Here is a 20,882-nt window from a genome sequence, read left to right as displayed (position 1 = left end):
GCTGCAGCTGCTGGATCCTCTGAGCCTCCAATGAGCCTGCTCTTGTGTTATTATTCACCCTCTCACCTGGACGTTCTCACGTGCTCTCTGTTGTGTTTCCTGCTCACACTCCGAGGCGTCCTGTTTGTGTTATGACTCTCATGTTTCGGCCGCCCGCCCTCCCTCTCTCCCTCGCTGTGTAATGTTTTCTCATGCTCTCTCCACCTCTACCTCTGGAGGGTTCTCACCACTCCTGCCTTTCTCCTCCGTCTTTCTCCTTCTTGTCTTTTTGCTCTCCAACATCTCGTCTCCTTCCCTGCATGCTCTGCTCTCTGCGTTACTCTTCAGTGCATCCCTCTGTCAGGCCGCTTATTGTCACAGCTGTGTTTTCTCAGTCGCTGATGAGTTTGTTGGACAGTGTGTCCCCGGCCCTCGTGTGTGTGTGTGTGTTACTGTGTTACTGTGTGTGTGTGTGTCGGGGCCGGTGCAGGGCAGTGCCATGGTGGTGTCTTCCCACATCCCGACTGAGCACGTGCGAGCGAGAGAATGGCCGCGGGGAGGAAACACAGGCGGCCATTGTGCCTTCATGTGTTTTCTGCCTGCTCTCCTCCCTCTGCTCTCACTGGGACTCCATTGTCTCTTCTGTTGCTGTCGTGTCTCATTTCGTCTTCGATCCGCCGCCTCCGTTTGGAAAACGAAAACGCTGCGTTGACATATTGAATTAGCGGATTGTTATAAATACTTTCTGCGCCTCTAACGTGGTAATATGACCTCATGTTAGTGAATGAACAGATAACAGCCGGTGGCGGTGGACGGCGCGGTGAAGCTGGGAGCTGCTGTGTGGTGTCGCCGTGGTGCTTTTTGGCCTGAACAGGTTTAAGGGAAGTTATTATTATTATTGTTGTATTATCACCACGAAGCAGCAGAGAGGTGATGCAGGAGATGACTTTGTGAAGACATTCGTCAAAAGATGTCTTTGTTTTAGCTTCTCAGATTGACTCCTGACTCGTGACTCGTGACGTCGTTGCACCGAGTCAACCCTCTGAACTCCGAGCAGCTTCTTTGTTTTTCTTTTTACTGTATTTTAAAGTCCTGCACCTCTGTGGAAACACAACAACCCTGTTTACAAGTGGAGGCTGCACATTATGACACAGTTTTTATTTATTCCAGGTTTCCAAGGCTGTTCTCTCCTCACCGCTCTGCACATCAGCTCTAGAAAGATATTTGAACTTCCAACAACTTGCTGACAACCTCCTCCTTTGTATAATGTGTTTGAGCCACGCTGCATTTACATTATTGATCCAGTAAGTTTGATTTTGTTCTCGACCGATCCCCGTCTCCTCTGTGTGAAGCACATCCTGCAGTTCAGCCAAACAGGGTTTTGGTGGACGTTGGTGGCAGCAGAGCCGGTCGTGGCTGTTTAGGACCAACCAGGAGTAGGCCTGGGTGATAAAATATTTATCACTATATAGACGAGAAAATTTGCGCTAACGATTTAACTGATGATATAACTGACACGAGAGAAAATACTTCAAAAATGCACAACTTTATTGGAGCAAATTAAAAAAACAAAAGAACTATTTCTTTTCCATTTATCAAGCAGCTGTTTCTGATGTGCATTAAAGCTGCAACGTACCAAAATCAGTAGTGCATCAGTTGTTAATTGCTTGCTGACAATTAGTTTAATCAAAAGGTGAATAGCGGCGGGTAAATCATCGGACTGACGGGGTGGAAGTGGGCGGGACGCACAAGGCAGGACTCGGCTGCTGATACCAGTTTAGCTAGCGGTCACAGTTGTGTTTCCACCATCAGATGGTGGCGGCAGCAGCGCGGGGAGAGTAGCAGCAGGTGGTGGGTGAATATTCGGATCTCAACATTGCTATGTGGACACCACCACTAACTAATATTCTGATATCCGGGTCCAGCCCTACAGTGTTGATGCATCCGCCCTCCTCCTCGGTCGGCGCCATGCTTCTCGCTCCATGTGCATTAGACCAGATGAAAACAACGGGACTGAACGTTTCACTCACATTTTATCACGATATTTTAATTTCATATCGTCCCCTAGCATCACACCGGTGTCACCGTGCTGTATGATGTGGCCCAGCGCTACGGAGAAGTACTTTTTTTTTGGTCGTTTATTTCTGGGATCTGGTGAGAGCACGCTTTTTGATTTTGATGACTTTTTAAATGTGCCTTGTAGAAATAAAAGATTCTGATGAAAGCATCTGTTTGAAGGCTGGAAATCTTTTAACAGTTTCTGTCCCTGAGAAAAAGTGTAGCTTTGACAACAAAATGCTTTTTAAACTAATTCAGTATCTCAAGAGGTACAAGAGAGAACCGGCTCTAAATTCACAAGAGAGCTGGCTTCTGTACAAACCAGGACTACAGCAATTAGCCAAAGAATCCATCAGCCAGTTGATTAAAAAAAGAAAGGAAGAACAAATCATTAATAGCAATATTGTTAATTGTGTCGGCCGTTCTTGAAGCCAGAATTATAAACACGCGCTGATGCCAGTTTTGCAAATGTGTTAATTTGCTGTTTATGTCTGATACTGAAAACCACATCTTCTCATTTGTTTAACGGCGTATTAATCCTGAGCAGCAGTCCCAGCACGTCTTCACAATGGTAGACATCTTTCACCTTGAACCTGCAAACACACTGATTCACAGCCGCAGCAGGGTTTAATGGAAAAAAAACAGCAAATGTCACAGAGGATTGTGACACCAGCATATGTGTCCCCTCTCTGATTTAAATGAGGCTTAGCAAGTGATAAATCTGTTTTCTCATCTGAAAACAGCAACTTGCTTCTGTCTGATTTCCAGGCTTACTGATGTAATGTGTTCGTCTCTTCATACAGATGCTTTTTTTAATGTGTGACGCTGTTGTTTTCAGTAAACTGTGAAGTCTAACTGCGATCACTGGAGTGCAAAGCGTCATCACGGCTGATTGAATCACATTTTCAGCCACTGAAGACCGACACAGGACTGTGTGTAGCTGGGATGATAGATTAGGTGCTTGACACATTATGCAATTTTTATTTTTTTTTTTGTGAATAACCGTGTCGCTCACAGCCCGGTTTAAATGCTGTGTAAGGTCCACAGTGCACGAGGGGAAGATTCTCCTCCGCATTTATTTTTGCTGCACCGTCAGCCGTGTCACCTGAACCGCTCGCCTAATGGGAGTCTGTCAAGCAGAACTTCTTCTGTACTGACACGACAGCCTCACTGCTCGCTGCAGTGTCCTCATTCTCCCTCCCTGTGTGCTGTACAGTGTGGGATGGATGGTGGAGATAGGGGTGGGATGGAGGAAAGAGAACACGGTGTGATGAACAGCATCATGGGGGTATATGTTTAGAAATGTGTCAGCCGTGATGGACCACGGTTATTGAGCCGCGTTGCTTTTGTTGTTCTTTATATAAGACCAGAGATCCCAGTGAGGTGTGTGTTTTCTCATCCTGCGTCAAGGTGCTGCTAAACCACCTGAAAGTACATCCTAACTTTAAATTTATTCCTAAACCGTCCATCATCTGACTCCAGTTAAAAGAGCACCAAATCATTCATGGACTAAATTAAATGAATCAGTGAGTGAGACCGACGCCATGATTTGATTTAAACAAACCTACACGTCGTGCTAAACGCTCATCATCAGACATCGTTTGTCCGTTTGGCATCGTGCACCTACTGTCATGTCTTTTTTGGTGATTTTCAGTTTTTCTGTAAGGTGTGCATCATGAAAACATTCCTCCTCGTTCCTCTTCTGGAGATCTGTAGTCGTCCACTTGGGTCACGTGAAACCGGCTCTAAGCTCTGCAGACATGTTCAGGATAACTGGGCTGGGCAGATATGATGTGTCATATTTAGGTGCATGCAGCAGACTTTCTATCAGCACTGATGTGGTGTCATATTTATCATTTAAAAAAATAATTAAAAAAAAGCATGTTTTTTTTAAAGAGAGCTTGAGAAAGTCAGTCGGATAAAAACAATCAAAAAAACTTCCATTCTTGCTTTTGCTGTACCGTCTGCTGTCATGCATCAGTGTTGTCGTGATGCAGAAATGACTTCGACACCCCTCTGAATGCATCGGTACTGACATGATACCACAGCAAAACATCAGGAAACACACTTGAATTACAGAAGGCTCATCTTCGTTAGCCACACAGCTACAGGGATGCTAGCCTGATAAAGTTATTGGTCTCACCAGAACACTGGCAGGAAGGACTTAACCGCTACAAAAGACTCTGTCATAGTGGCCCATTGTTAGCTAAACCTTTACAACGCCACGTAAAACCTCCTCGTCCATTCACAACAAGCAAAATTCAAACACGATACAACTGAAATAACAATCGCATAACAACTAATTTAACAATTTGGATTTAAAAAATATATTTCCCATGGGCCTTTGGGGCAACATGACCACCTTCCCGGGTTGCTACAGTCGTAAACACAGCAAACAAGCCTTCCGTCTCATTAAACGGCGAGAGGCTCCTCCTGGTGGTGCATCCAGGTACTACAGCTCATGTGCAGTACACTTGTCTTGTTTGTTAATATACTTTTATTGGTTCAGTTGTTAACAACAATTAATTGGTTAACATCCCAAAGTAAAGCGCTGTCTGTTTTTTAATGTAATAATAAAATGGGGAATCGTATTGGGGTTTTTTTTAAAAATTTTTTGTTAGGGCTTCTTTTTTTTTAGCCTTTATTATAGTGGAGAGAGAGACAGGAAATATGGGGAGAAGAGTCGGGGAAGGACCTACAGTAAATGGTGTTGGGCCGGACTGGAACCCAGGACCTCTGTGTCGGGGACGACAGGCCCTGTTCTGGGTCGCCCGTCCAGCCTGCTGAGCTATCCGGGGCCCAGTGTTGTTTTTAACAGCAGAGTCTTGTGTCGCCTTTCCAGTGCTGGTATACGGAGCGGTACCAGAAGAATTATTCACTTCCTAAACATCTGTATTGGCTTCAAAAATCCTGTGTTGGCCCGGCTCTGGTTCAGATACTTAAACCAGCAAAAGGGGATCATCACTCAGTGCTGTGAGGCTGTCTTTAAGCTGTATCGTAGATTTTAGTACAGAACCAGTCCGTAGACACACTGCACATACGGAGCAGACGACTGATTTGTCAGATTGTTGTTTGTAGGAATTGGTTTTATTTCTGCAGCTTTGTTTTTGTTCTTTTGAGCCGTAGCGCTAAAAGCTATTCGCTCTGCTGTTGGAGCGCATGCTGTTGTCAGTTCACTTGAACATTCACTTTGCTGTGTTTGTTTGTGCGCTCTCGTTGCTAACGTTGAGTTCCTGCTGCTCTGTGCCGAGCAGGTACCGCCGCTGAGCTGGAAGCAGCACAAAGCGGTTAGAGCGAACCCAAAGGGTGTTGGACAGAAATCCAAAACTGGCACCTAAAAGACACTAAAACACAGAGCTGGATGGTTCTGCCAGGCTGGCGGCCGTCCTCTCTGGGTTTGTCACGCCGAGCAGCACCTTCTACATCCACGCAGTCAGAATCTCATCGACGGAAACATTTTGACCGCAGCAGCAGCAGCTTTAAAGTTATGCAGTGTTGGTGGAATTAATTGGAAGAAGGCACTCGCGAAAACAAATCAATATCCACGCTGGCTCTCTGAACCACATGTGGCTTTGAACCTCGGAGGGAAGGACAAAGAGTGAAGTGGAAGCGAAGTATTTGGAAGGAGCAGCAGCGGAGTTTGCCAGCAGCGCTGAATGTGCCCAAGTAAATATGGGTTTTCTTAATGAGGCAACAGGAGAGTGCACCTGCTGCTCACACACACACACACACACACACACACACACACACACACACACGGTCCATAGGTGAATATCAGAGCTTTGCAGTGTCTGTGGCTTTTCTTGTGGCGATGGTTAAGACGTGGCACCAATACCAATGTGCAGCTGCCGGCCTGCCGTTGGAACTGATTACTGGAGAACAAAGTGGGAATGGATGGAAGGACGGACGGACTGATGCTGGCTCCGTAGTACGACATTGTGTGTCGATAGAGACGTGGGAGACGAGGGGAAGAAGTTTGACTGTGTGTTTAATTTGTCCTCCGGGAGGCTGTGGCTCAGCGGACTGAGTAATCATATTCATTTAGCTGAAACTCTGGAACATAATTAAAATATTTATTCCACAAGCCGGAGCAGAAATCGTTTTCAGAATAGACCGTTGTAGGACAGATGTGTTAGCGCCGGAGTCGGCGGCGGCGGCGTCAGACAGGTGTGAAGCCTCCGTCATTAATCACTGTCTGCTCCTCCAGCGCTCACAGCTGCACTCTTTCTTTCTTCCTGCCTCCTCCCTCCCTCCATCCTTCTCCTTGTCCTCCCTCCTGCCCAATGCACAGTTAAAATCTAAATTCAGCTCACACTGGAGGATGGATTCTGTGTACAGTGCCAGACTCCCCAGCGCCCCCTCCCTGGTGCACATTAACCCATTCTTGCCCTTCCCTTCCTCCCGGCCTCACCTTTCTTTGCAGTCTGTCCATCACGTCGCTTTTCTCAAACGCCTCCTGCAGCTTTTCCTGCCTCTTATTTTTCTGTCATCTGTCCATCCATCCTGCCCTCTTTTCTTCCATGTGTTTGTCCGGCTCTGGGTCGGTGTGAGAGAGGCCCGGAGGGTTGGCATGGCAGCCTGGCATGAGCGCACAAGCCTCCCTCGTGGCCTCCTGGGGTGCCCCACGGGAGGACTGGGAAACCGTTATTTACAGTACATCCTTTTTATCCCACTCCTCCGTGCCTTCGTTTTCTGGCTCTTGTCTTTCTCGCTCACTTGAAGCCCTTTTACGAGAATAATCCAGCTGTTCCTGGAGACGGACTTCTAAGAACGACGCTTAAGAATCCATTAGAGCCGACTGGAGCTGGAGGACGGTGAACCGTTACACGGGGAGTGTGTTTACAGATGTTGGCGAGTTTCTGTGTGTGAGAAATAAATAGTATTAAGCCTTTTGTGGTTCCAGAAAGAGCTGCTAAGGCAGTGTCATAAATTTCCACGTGTTCCATCAGTTGGGGCTAAAAACTACAGATTTGGAAATAAAAAATAAAAAATAAAAATAAAAGTTAGCGAGTAGTGAGCTTTAGGCTGAACTACACACTCATCTGTCGCTGGTGAAGCTGCAGCGCGGTTAAAGGTTCAATATGTGAGAGTTTGAACATAAATATAGCATTAGTAAAACATTAATATAGTATTTTTATTTATTTTTAATACAAACAAGCAAAACAGTAAACAATACAAACAACACCACACTGAAGCAAGGACAACTTTACAACTACAACAAACAAACAAACAAACAAACAAAAACACAGGGATCCTAGCCAAGTTGTTTGTTACGATAAACGATGTTGGAGATGGCCACGCTGCACAACCACAACAAACAAACAAACAAACCTCTACGTCTGTGTGGGTGGAGGAGGATCCTGGTGTAGACAGCACATCGCTTAATGCTGTATTAATGCTATAGATACATAAATATAGCATTAATATAGTAATAATGGGATTTCCTCTGCAGCTCTCCTGCCCCTTATTTGTCCAGCATCGCACCAATACTACATTTATGTATGTATGTACAGTCATGACTGGATAATCCAACCCTTAACAATCCTAAACCTGCTGTCTGACAGGTTTGTAGGAAAAAGTCACTGATCTGCCTCATAGGAATGAATAAAAAGGCATCAAATGACAGAAATCGTGTGATGACCGTCGACCAACGTGGCATCCACCTTCAACATTTTCAAATCATAGGAAATTTAATAACTAACTTTTATCCTCAACTTGTGATGTGAAAATGTGAGAGTTTGATTCTTATCTTTTATTTAATTTTCCCTGTATCTGATCTTTTGGGCTCTTTGGAGCCAGAGAGCTCAGCGAGCTCGTTTCTGACAGTGACCAAGTTCAAACGTGTTATACAAGAAGTTCTGCTGAATGATGCCGGGTCCAAAGTGGAGCGTTCACACATCTGAACTAAGACAAAGGTGCTGCTGTGTTCAAAAGCATTCTGTGAACATTAAAATGGTACAAGGCCGCAGTGTTTTCTGGCTCGGCTTCATTGTGTTGCGGGTGAAGAATCTTTAAACCATCAGATTCCTTCCTGTGTCCCACACAGCCTCACTCCTCACCCCGTCCTCCGGCGCTTCCCTCTCACAGTCCCTCCTTTAGATTAACTGCACAATGATTCTTTCAAATGCTCTCCTTCCTTCTTTCCCACACGAGCGTGCTGACACACTTTCAGTATAAAAAAAAAAACAAAACAGCAGGAATACGTGTGCGTTTAAAAGCCTCCAGGACTTATTATGGTGCCGCTGTAGAGACGGACCAGAAGCAACACCTGCTTATCAGCATCTCATCTGGATTTCACTGCATCACTCTGAGTCCCTGAGTGATTTAAATCAATGCTTTCCCCCGGTTTACGTCTCACACACACACACACACACACACACACACACACACACACACGGTGGTGGACACATGCACTCCCGCTGTCAGGCAGCTCATTAGCTGAAGTGAGTGGTGGCGTGCTGGGCTCCGATGGCGAGGCCTCCCGGTCATTTGGGGTAGACTGCCTGGACTGCAGCCAGCTGTGTGTGTGTGTGTGTGTGTGTGTGTGTGTTTTATCCCATTGGTGTGTATTTTAGGCTGTTGTTCGGGGTCCTCGCTATGACGGACTTGTGTGCAGTTGGCATGGAACCACACGCAACGCCGCAGAAGATAACAAAACACACTCATACAGGCTGTTGTCTCGGAGCTCTCAGTGGCCCCCCATGTTTGTGTGATGTTTGACTTTGCTAGTCCTTGTGCTTCTGGATCCCTCTGGCAGACTTGCTAGTGCTGCTTCACGTGTTTGGTCTGTGCAGCTAGTTGTCCTCACAAGAAGAGCAAAGAAGAAGAAAGTCACTAGAAGTCAATTTTTCTGTATTTGTTGTGCTGCTGTGCAGTCGATTTTATCCTCACATTTTGGGTTATATTAGCACAGGGGATAAGTTTTTAGATTTTTTGAAAATTTTTATTGTTTTATTATTGTAATTTTATTGTTGTTGCTTTTAAAAACATTTTTATATATTTTTAAAAATATTTTTGTATTTATTATTATTTTCTTTATATATATTTCTATTTATTTTTTATTCTCTTTAATAAAACATGCATATCAAACAAGAGCCCTGGTCTTAAGAGGTTCAGGAAAAGGGTGGTCGCACCCAGTAAAGTCAATGTAGTGTCTCAAGTGTTTGCACAATGTTGTGTTTAAGGAGACGGCATCCAAGGCTTCAGGGTCTCCGTTTCCCCTCACGGTGCTGTACAGCTGGCGTCTCGGCGTATCCCATCAATGCTGATATGCAAAGGATCTCCATAGTTGTCAGCAAGCTCACATGACTTTGATCATAGTTTTAGCTGCATTCGGCGTTTGGGAGGTAAAGGAATGCTGAGGGCCTGCAAGGGAATGCATGTCTCTGTGTGTCCTTGGTCAGCTGGGCTCATTAAGGTCCAGCTCTGCAGGTTTACTCATTAAGCCCACAGGGCGGCCGCAACAGGAAGGTGTGGCGCCAGCTGAGCTCCTTGATTGGCTCCCGGAGTCAATCAGGACTTTGTGTACGCCCGTTTGTCTCTGCCCTCTTTGCTCTGACTTATTCATCCTCTCAAGGCTTTTCCTACAGTATCAATAAAACATAAACTTCCTCCCCTTATCCTTCGCCCTTGTTGTTTTTATCCTTCTGCTGCGCTCTGAATCATAAGCAGTCTTCACATTCCTTTGCCTGTAAACTCCTGCGTCTCTGACAGGTCTGTTGTTGCAGCGCCTGAAGGATTTTCACTCCCGTGTGAGCCGAGGAGAATATGTGACCCGTGGGTTTGTGAGAGTCTGACAATGTAAAGTAGTGAAGTTAAAAACAAGCTTGTACTCTTCAAATGTCATCAAATGACAACCATCAAATATTCAGACCTCAAACAGGTGATGCATGTTCCTCTCCTCCGACCGGCGCCGTGCAGAAAGACTGCATCAACAAAGCGGAGGTGAGATGGAGGTGGGGACTTATCTCCACCTTCGTCTGCTATCTTACCTGTGTTGGGTGTCATTAAACCAGGTGACCCTTGAGGCGTATTTGTGGTTTTGGTCTTGGCAGAGCTCGTTGCTCGTTAGCCGCGGGTTTGTCAGTTCCTCTTTGAGCTCTGTTGAATCCGTGCAGAGTGAAGATTTCTTGGTTTGAAAGCTTTCACGGCCTCGAAGCAAATTTGGAAAGAATCTTGCTTCCCAGTGGTCTCTGGTTCTGGTTCTGGTTCCCAACATCTAACGCTGCTCATATCAGCGCTGGCGTTATTTGTCACCCGTGCCCTCTGTGTTGCCCCTGCAGCCAGGACAATGAGTCCGGGACAACCCGTTCATCTGGGATCAATTAACCCAGGCAGGCAGACTCAGCCAAGTGCCCGTTTCTGACTACGCTCAACATAATGATAGGCTTTCAACCAGTAATGCCTTTGTTCTGGATGGGTCTGTTTGTTTTCTTCCTCTGGTCAGATGCAAGTTTCAAGGGGTGCATCTGAGAAGGTCTATTTCTGCCCTCTTGTTTTCGGGTCTTTCGAGTTTCCGTTGCGTTTGAAGTCTCCGTACTTAATTAAAACTTAGGGCTGGCGATCATGAGTGTGGCTGAGAATGCCATGCAGAATGGCATCTTGGGTTGAACAGCGGTTGGCATTTGATGTCAGAAACCCCAAATCGCTCCCCAAATGTTTCCCTTCTTGATTTTTCCTCCGTTTCCCACTGTTTGTCTTCATTCCTTTCCTTCTCCCATATTGGACTTTAACATGGGCCCGGCGAGGTATTTTGAGGCTTGTCAGTCTATTAATCCTCCCCAGCGAGCAGGGTTTGGTATTAAGAAGTGGTTTTGAATTGAAACCAGCTCCGTGTTTTAAGGATTCGGCCAGAAACCTTTTGAATGCTTTCAGAGCTTTTTCTTTCTTCCTTTAGAATGAGGTTTGGTTCTGCTGCACTGTCCACAGATACACCACCACATCCACGGCGTGCTGAGCTAAAGCCTCCAAAACAAGCCAGACAAATAATAATAATGATGCTCAAGATGTCCTGCAGAATTGAGTTCCTTAGCTGTAGTCATATAGCCAAGAAGCAGCTCATCTGTCCGACCCAATCAATTAACCAGGTTCTCCATAAGAACTTCTGCACATGCATGAGGCAGAATGTAGATTTTCCTTGTAACATACAGTATTTGTTGCTGTTTTTTTAACCTAATTAATGGCATGTATAGGAATCTGAATGCAGTGACAGTTGGAGATAATGAGCACAGAATCAAACATGGCCCGTCCAGTTGCAGGGGAACAGTCACCGTGGTCTCTCAGATCTGAACTCGCTGCTCTGCGCCGCTTCACGCCTCCCTGACAGACGTCACCTTCTTCAGTCCATCATCTCTTCTCCGGTTCATTTCAGGCACAGATGCTTTGATAAGCTCCAGGTTCAGGTGTCGGCGAGTCGTTCCCTCCGCAGACGTGAGCACAAGGAGTCATTAACGAGCTAAAACATAGGAGATTATTGGTTCCTTCTGGTGTGTAGAAAGCACATTAATACACAGCTTCAAACAAACTGAAGTGCTTGAATTATGCAGATGTTTGAGCGTCTGGACTCTCTCAGCGCTCTCATGGCCTGCTCATGGAAGGCAGGTGCTCACGTACCTGCTTTGGCATAAACACACCGTTCTGATGTCTAGTTTCCACTTCTCAGATTCAAAATTTGTCGTATTTCTTTCAACCTTCTCTGACATCTTATCGACCAATCAACCAGTCCACTAATTACAGAGTAGCTGACAGTGATGATGACGGTTAGCTGCAGACTGACGGAGGATTGTCTCTAGAAACCAGGATTAAACGGTGTTTCCCTGGAAGTGTTTGTGGCTTTGCATCCTGTGTGTGGAACGGAGAAGAGAAGCTGGAGAGCGATGTTCAGACCCTGCACACCTGGCTGGTTGTTCTGTTTAGTCCGTCTGATTGTCGGGTGGTTTGGAGGCAGTTCTCCAAGTTTTCCAGACTTTCAGACCAAATCTTCACCAAATATGTTTTTTCTTCAGCTTGAGGCCTTCACGCAGGAGTACACAATATTTATTTATGTATTTATGTATTTTTTAGCATCATTGGACGAAACTTTCCTACAGCGTATTATACTTTAACGGGTCTGAGAGTCTTCCTGGTCCTGGTCCAGTTTCTAGGCCCTTAACGGTCGACTTTTAAAGCCAGAGCAGGTACGACGGTGAGAACAGAGTGAGCTTTAACCGGTCGGATGGAGAACTTTCACTCTAATCAATGAGTGAATGCTAACTGTGAGCTGGACTGTTTTTGCAGATTTTAACCTGCTGTCATCTGGTGAGAGGGGCTCAGGAGGAGGTCTGGACTTTCAGATGTTCTCCTCCTGCCTCTTGCAGACTCCTTCCCTCCGCTGCTTTATGTGAAGACGTCCACGCTGTGTCCATGTTTGTGTAGTTTTGCATCATGTGTGGCTCAGGAGGATTTTGTAATGACGTTGAGAAAGCGTGTTTGCTGTGGATCAGTCACGTCTGGCTGATACCCGGTCCGTTTATCGAAGCCGGTATTGGTGCTGATATTAGTTCTCACACCGGCTGCGTTGACCTTAGTGGCACAATTGGCGACACATACGAATACCGTGCGTGCTTGATATGGGCCGGGCTTGATATGGGCCGGGCTTGATATGGGCCGGGCTTGCACAAGACGTGGTTGCAGCGCTGGGAAGCAGCACCAGTCGACCTTTAACAGAACCCTGTCAGACGTGTATTTATTTGACTTGAACCCGTCCGTTCTGTAGATTCAGGTCTATTTATTCAGGTAAATATCCTCGATCCCCTGTTTGGACTGGCGGTTCTGCGGTTTGAAGGCCCGCCCTGTCGTCAGTCAGCCGGCTGAAGTGATAATCAGCTCTGTGGACTTTGTGCAATAACGTTCAGGTTTTTGTGCAGCTAAAAATAGCCGGCAGGTGTTTACAAGGTGCTACACTTCAACATGGTGTGTGTGTGTGTGTGTGTGTGTGTGTGTGTGTGTGTGTTATCTAAACACTTTCTTACATCAGGCCATGAGGGCCACGTTCCAAGAAACACAAGCCTGCTTCCAGCGTGTGTTTTATCCTGACATACGTGGAAATTCAGTGCATCTGGACATTTGGTTATTAAAGCGACGGCAGCAGCTCACCGACGGCTCTGCTGTGTCAACACAACCCTATCAGTGAAAAGGGAAGTGCCACTGTGGCGGAATGGAAAGCGTTTTCCCAAGGTCACGCCCCAGTTTTCATGATAGTTAATATTTGTGCTCATTGTGAGCGTCGCTGTTGGACACGTGTTTGATGGTTCTGGACGGTTTTCATGGGCCCACATGTGACCAACGCGGCAGAAAGAAGAGACGCTCGCAGCTGATTCTGTGTTTGGAGATTTGATCTGTGTGTGTTTTCATGCAGCTTCATCAACCTTTGCTTTTACTTTTACTTTTGTCCAGACCAGGTGTGAGTGTTGAAGTCAAACCTGAGCAAGAATCAACTTTTCTTCTCCAAAAACACATTTAGCCTTTAGTGGTTAAAACACATAAAGCACATTATGTTTTATGGACAGATCTGTTCATCAGTTAATCGTCTTTTGTTTGTTTAACTTTGCATAACGAGTGGCGCCGAACGATTTCATCAAATATTGCAATTTGTGATCTAATTAAAGTTGAGCTGCAGCTTGATATTCACTGTAGTAGTTTTTAACCACGTGATGCAGCGTTACTGCGTGAAACACCGTCAGAATATGACCTGTTTGATATTCTAACGCAACCAGAAGGACTGGAAGATGTTATTTGTTCATATCTTGTTCCAATGTGTTTTTATTTCTTTTTTAAATAGTCATAAGAGTTTCAACAATGATCACAAAAACTAACTGCGCTCAGTTAAATAAAGTAATAATAATAATAATAATGAAACTGTGATTATTTAACACGTGATGGGATGTCTTTGATGTTGAGGTGCCATTCATGGCTCAGAGCTTAGTGTTCACATGCCAAAATAAATAAAAATCTAGTACGAAAATAATGAAAATTAAATATTTCCTGGGTTAAGACTGTTATGAGACGTATATCCTGATTCACTCCAAGACTTGTTCTTTGCAGAGCCCCTCTCCTCCTTATTTATTTTTCTTTCATCTTCTCACTCGGCCCGATGTCCTCGGCTGTGAGTTGTGGTGACGTCCACTGCTGCTACAGCCCGGATGACGTTAACACATGATATAATATGGACTTTTATTACTTTGATTGGTCCATTTAGTTGTGTTCTACATGTAGGTAACGTATAATATTACGGATCGCTGTCAAATACCGTCGGCGTGCATGAGCAGTAACACCAGAAAGAAGCCGCGGAAATCACTTGTGTGCAGACGCCATGAGCAGTGTGTCCTTGCCAGCCAATCCTGTCCCGTGATTTGCATCATATGGTAGCAACATGCCGCTTTTGGTTACGCCTAATAGCCTAAAGCAGGCTGCAAGGTGGAGCGGTGGTTAGCACCGTGACCTCACAGCTAGAAGGTCGCCGGTTGGCGTCCCGGTGAGGACACCCGGGATCTTCCTGCGTGGAGTCTCCATGTTCTCCCCGTGCAGCATGGGTTCTCTCCGGGTTCTCCGGCTTTCTCCCACAGTATTTCCTGCTTAGAAACATTTTGGCGTTTTAGGAGGTTTTCACCAGCCTCAAAATAAAGTCACCAGCGCCGCAGAGCCCGAGTTTAGGTGACTCACCAGAACTAGAACCACCGCCAACAATAACACACGTAGCACCTGTTAAACCATCAGCACCACCATCGACAGCGTTAGCATAAGAGAACAAATATGAAACGTGAGTGTTGGATAATCTCAGAACGAGAAGAAACTGCAGCTGAAATGCGTCCGACACTTTTCCATCTGAAAAACTGCAAAGTGGTTCTAACGCTGGTTCTGTTCAGCGTGACCAAATATAGCTTCCCGCGCTGCTCGGGCCCTCTCACCAGTAGATGGGCTCTTGTGAAGTTTGGATATTGTAGCACTTAGATTTAGGACTAGTGCTCCAGTGCGCTCCTCTCTGTTCGCCCGGCGCCGTGGACCGTGGCTGTGCCCTGCAGGGTTTGGACTTTGAAGAGTAATAGCTGTAAGGTAGGAAGCTGCAGCGTGCTGCGTGCAGGATTTTGCCACAGTTGGATCAGTTTTCCACGAGCGGTTTAATGTTTTGGCACAAATCAAATTCTGACTGTTATTTTTTTTTTCATGCGATCCCAGGAAACGATATGTAGACGTTCAGATGCAGAACTTTTGCCCATCAGCAGCCCTCACGCTGCTCAGATCGGCCTCGTCGGCCTGGATTGACCCGTTTAAAACCCTCTCCGCGTTGTGATGGGCGGCCAAGAGGAAATCATTAGCGCCTCTGTTCCTGTTCACCACACCAGAGCGTGACGGGAGGGGGAGCTGGTGTCTGGGTGGTGCTCTGAACTTCCTGTCTCTTGTACTGCTGACTTGACGTCTTTTGTGTGTGTGTGTGTGTGTGTTTGTGCGTAGTCCTCGGAGCGAGTGTGTTTGTGTGTGTGGGCTGTTATGCTGGGGTCACGGTTCAGGTTGAAGTTTGGCCAACTCGGAGCCAGCGAGGAGTTACCGAGTTTATTGCTGAGACTGTGAGTCAGACAGTCGTACGGATGCATCAACCTGCGAAGCAAGGAAACGTTCAGTGGAGACACCAGAGCGCACACACACCCACATCCATCACAATATTATTGAAATCACAGGACCTCCAAGTGTGATACCAAAACCGCAGGAGCTGCAGTTCTTTGATAAAAGGAAAATGTGTCACAACACACTGTTATAAATGAAACGCTGGTGCTGCTGAGAACCCGGCCGACACATCCTGCTCTATAGGAACCGGCTTGTTTGGTGCAGATCACATCATCATCATTAGATTGTTTACAGCGGAAAAGAAAACGCAAAAATTACCATTTTCAGTACAACTGTGAATCATATCACAATAATTGCAATGTAATGCACATTGTTTATCCCCTAATACACATCCATCCATCATGTCTACACCTTAATCCTCACCAGGGTCATGGGGGGCGGAGCCTATCCCAGCTGACTCAGGGTGAAGGCAGGTTCACCTGGACAGGTAACCAGTCTATCACAGGGCTACACTTAGAGACAGACAACCAAGCACACTCACATTCACACCTACGGACAATTTACAATCACCAATTAACCTCAGCATGTTTCTGGACTGTGGGAGGAAGCCGGAGAACCCGGAGAGAACCCACGCTGCACGGGGAGAACATGGAGAAAGATCCCGGGTGTCCTCACCGGGACGCCGACCAGCGACCTTCTAGCTGTGAGGCCACGTTGCTAACCACTGACCCACCTGCAGCCCCCTAATCAACATGCATATAGAATATATAAAAAACAAGCAGCAAGTCAGGGAAGATGTGCACATAGAGAAGTTCATCTTATCAGCATAAAATAAATCACATTTTCTGATGATGATGATGATAATAACAATAATAGCTTTATTTGTGTAGCACCTCTAAGAACAACGTTCACAAGGTGCTTTGACAGTGAAACATGCAATACAAAGACAAGCAAGGAAGTCTTAAGACTTAACTAAAGCAAGTTAAAAACGACTTCACACCAAAGAACGAGGCAGCTAAAAAAGTTAAGAAATAATAATAAAAGAGAACCTGCAGGGTTCTCGCCAGCGTTCTAACAGACCTGCCCTCAGCGCTGTACCAGAACCTCCCGGGTCGACCCACTGCTGCTGCTGATGCTCTGATGAACTCGGAGTCAGAGAATGTTTTCCATTTACCAAGAACTAAAAGTGATGATGTAAAACGGCAGCTTCAGTCCAATTAGACTGATTTGGTAAACGAGCTGCCTCCAGATGACGGGTACTTTCACTGTCTCTTAAATGTGCAGCTCCATCCTTTATCTGTTAAAGCACCGCATGTGAAAGCTAAACGTGTCCCTGTGTCTGTTTCCAGATGTATGGCCGCTACACCCAGGAGCTCGGGGTGTACGCCAAAGAGGAGGCCGCTCGGCTGAGGGAGAGCGGGCAGAGGAGGTCAGGCGACCGCAGCCGGACCCTGGACCTGCTGGAGTACGACAAGGGACGCTGCGCCAAATGTCGCAGTAAGTGTTGGGATGGACGAGCTGCTGCTGCTGCTGCTGGGGTCCAGCTTCAGAGCAGTCAGAGAGCTTCATAGACTGATAAAGTTAGAAGCGTTTGGGGATTTGATAAACGGCTGGATTATGCAGCAGCAGCTGAAAAGAAAAGCTTCATTTACCAGGAAATCTGCAGGAACATGAGCAGGCAGGAGGCAGGAGCCATGCTAGAGATGGTAAAACAACTAGATAGATTAAATGGAGCTTTTAATAAAAGAAGGTTTTTCTTTAATATAACTAGAATTAAATGTCTTCATGGACTCGGTGGGGTCCACATGTTTGTTCCAGCCAGAATACCTCTGAGGTCTTTATTCGGCTTTAACTTAAACTGACTGAGTTTTATCTGACTCTTATTTATCTTTATCCACTCTGTCATGCGTTTCCTGCTGCTTATCCAGGTCCTGTTTAGAGTCCAGTTAGTCATATTTGTCAGAGTTGTTGTCACAGCTGGGAAGTGCTGACAGAAATGTGATATTAATAACTTCATGCACTCGGTAAGTAGAAGAACTTGGTATGACGCTGCCTTCTTTATCCACCTGAACTCCAAACATTTTCTGTTTTTTTTATTTTTTTTTGCTCCTGTCATGTTTTTCCTCACTGTGGGCTCATTTTACACTGAAATATAAAGTTCTGCACCTCCATGGAAACAGAACCACGACTACAGAGAACTTTAACGTGTCTTCTATGCAGTATGAAACCACGACAGGAACAATGAAAGTTTGTTTTTCACTTCGATGTCTTACAAGGGAAAGAAAACAAAATGCAATCAATAGGGACAGTATGTTAGCAGCACTGTGGGACACTCGGTCTGTCGCTGTTTGACGAGACCTGTTTACATCTTCACAACCTCCATAAACTCTGAATTGTTCACACCACTCTTACAAACATGTGTCACCGTGCTGAATCTATCAGTAACATTTAAGCCACTTCATTCGCTGAACTGATCAAGTGTGTTTTATTTTCCTCTCGGTCTCTTTTGTCGTCTCCTCTGTCAACACGACCTGCAGTCCACCTGCATTTATTGTCATGTGACAGTCACACCTGAGTGTGTTAAAACTTTTCTGTCGCTCTGAGGAGAACTTCATCGTTTTAATCATCACGGGGTGCAAACAGTTTATGAACAAGACGTGTCGTACAAACTGATTTTAGTGAAATATCACAGGTTTAGGCTCTGATTGGATCACTTTTCATGACAGAGCTGCACATTAAAGGCTGTCAGAAAGCTGAAAATCTGTAGATTCTTTCTGTTTTTACGTTTGTTGTGGCTCTGGTTTGACTTTACTTTGGTCTTTTAGAAGCAAGTCGGTGTCTTTTACTAAATTACTGGAAGTCTGGACGTGTCAAGGACTGGATGAAATATGAAAGAAGTTATTCTCTAAACCATTTTTAAGAGGAAAAGTTGAAGACTCCACTTATTAACAGTTTTTGGTGATGACACGGTTCAGAACATTTCTAGAAAAAGAAATGTGATCTTCCGTCTCGGCGACAGCGTTCGGGCCCCATTAGAAGACACCGCTGACAGGATCGCTCCATAAAGCAGCCTGAGCCGGCGGCGGCGGCGCTGCCCGAAGCAGGAGCATCATGTGGACATTACCTCAGTGGTGGGAGTGTCGTACTGAAGGCACTGTGATGGATCTGAAGCAGACGTAGTGCTTTGAGCCCGTGGAGCGTTGATCACGCTGAACGGAGCAGGAAAGGAGCTGCAGCGCCAGACAATCATCACAACAGCCCGTCGCTGTAAAACAAAATGTGTGCAGCATCTCAGGACTCACGTGAACGCTCCCGGCCTTCGTCTGTGTGCTGCTGCTGGTGATGAACAGATAATGAGTGCACAGCACACATAACAGGACGGACAGACTGTAAACACGAGTGGGGGATGTCTGCAAGATCCTGGTGGAAGATGAGATAGACCTTCTCTGACCTTTTCCTAGGTTTCCTTTCTACTCGTAGTTGACGCACATGCAAATACACACAAACCGTCGGTTCTGCACGGTGGAGTAAGTCAGCGCTTTATTTGTCCAAAGGTTTGGCTGCACCGATCGAGTCCGATTAAAGCACCCGATCGGTCGACACTTGACTTGGGAGGAATTTCTCAATTGTGTTAAAGCTGCAGCAGGAAGGCGGCCCGAGTGATTGATTGGATTTACTGTGGGTCAGAGATTTCTCACAGCTGAATTTCCCCCATGACTAAGCAGGGCCCCGGAGCGCCGCCAGAACCCTGTGAACTATGACTAATCATTTTCATCAGTGGCACCTGAAATTTAGCAGGTTTGTCTGTGTGTCTCATGAAAACATCCAGCTCCAGTGAATCAGGCAGTGAAACGCCTGATGTCTCTGTTTTCAGGACTGTTTGTAGAAACCCAGCTGTCTGCTCTGCAGTACCTGAGCGGCGACCAGAAGGCTGCCTGTGCACGGCGGCCTCACGGCGCCTGCTGATGCATGCAAGCGGTTCAGGGATTAGTAAAGTGTTGCAGCTACTGTTAAACTGCAGGTGAGGCGTTTTGGGGTGTCAGTAAATTGTAGCTTCAGAAAACACTCTGAGTTAGAGCTTCTTAAACGGAGGATTCACAGATCTTCACTTTGGTCGGAGGTGTTTGAAAGAATTGATTTGGTTGGGTTTTCATGTGGATGACAGGACACATGGTAGAAACATGTCTTGGTTTTGTGAGATACCTGCTACGTGTGGACGAGGCCGAGGTCCTGCATCGTTTACATAATGTGTGAAGTAATTACCAAAAAAAACATAGTCGGAAAAAGGGGTGCACCTAAAGAAAAAAACAATCCATAAAGTTAGTACGGCGTTCTGAACTTTCTCTGTTAGCATCACTAATCTACACTCATCCCAGAATTCAAAGCACCGACGCCCGGCTCTCTCCTCGTCGGCAGAGCGTCCTGTTTGATGAAACTTTATTGGAATTCCTTTGTGCTCATATTCAGCGCGAGCAGCCGTGACGCAGCCTGATAATTGATCTGTACGGTGCGGTCATAAAAGATGCAGAGCGGCTGATTAAAGAGTGCAACACGACTAAACACAGCGTCTGAGCCGCTTCAGGGTTCTGCTGGGACTTGATCTTTGTTTTTCCTCCGACGCCTTGTGCTTTGCGTTTCTGTCGCGACGCCAAAGGTCCAGAAGGATGAAGCCGATGTGACGTGTTAGTTACACGACTGTCATAAATTAACTTTGGTGTTAATTCTCTCTGGCAGCTCTGTCCTGGTTGTTGAACCTACAAACAGGGTTTATTGGTCAGTGTGTTCATGCAGACTTCTTTAGTGGGTTTCTCTGGAGCTTAGTTTACACCCTCGTTCCTCCGGGGGAATCCAGGTAGGGGAGCTGAGTTCTGGTTCCCTGGGGCGAGATCCTCTGGGGGGGAAATGCCAGCTGGCCTCAGCCTCGCTCTCTTTGGGTTACGTGGCTCCGCTGAGCTGAACGCCGGCCGTCCTGGAATCACAGAGCTGGCTGTTAATCGGCTCAGCTCGCTCTTCAAACACCCTGCGGCTACAAACTGTAGAAGACACGGAGCTGTTAATCGAACCGTGAGTGAAACATAACACCTGTCACATCAAATAGAGGGATCAAACCAGCTCAGGTACCAACAATACCATCATAAACCAGAAGAAGAAAATGATGATTACTAATGTGAGAATCACAGTAGCATCAGAGCAGCAGAGCGAGCAGGACCTAATGCCTGATGAGGTCTATCTGCCAGAACAGGCAC

General features: G+C 46.1%; 1 protein-coding gene across 2 annotated transcripts in view; it reads left to right on the top strand.

Moving 5' to 3' along the window:
- Positions 1-20,882, top strand: part of LOC103359445 (chloride channel protein 2-like) — a 203,008-nt gene that overhangs the window by 43,802 nt on the left and 138,324 nt on the right. For both annotated transcript variants that reach the window (XM_008284783.1, XM_008284782.1), the window contains exon 2: positions 16,986-17,133. In XM_008284783.1, the coding sequence (XP_008283005.1) occupies positions 16,986-17,133 (148 nt within the window). The remainder of the gene's footprint in view (positions 1-16,985; positions 17,134-20,882) is intronic.

Source organism: Stegastes partitus, unplaced genomic scaffold, assembly GCF_000690725.1.
Source record: "Stegastes partitus isolate 25-593 unplaced genomic scaffold, Stegastes_partitus-1.0.2 Scaffold373, whole genome shotgun sequence".
NCBI lineage: Eukaryota > Metazoa > Chordata > Actinopteri > Pomacentridae > Stegastes > Stegastes partitus.
This window is presented reverse-complemented; position numbering and strand designations above follow the sequence as displayed.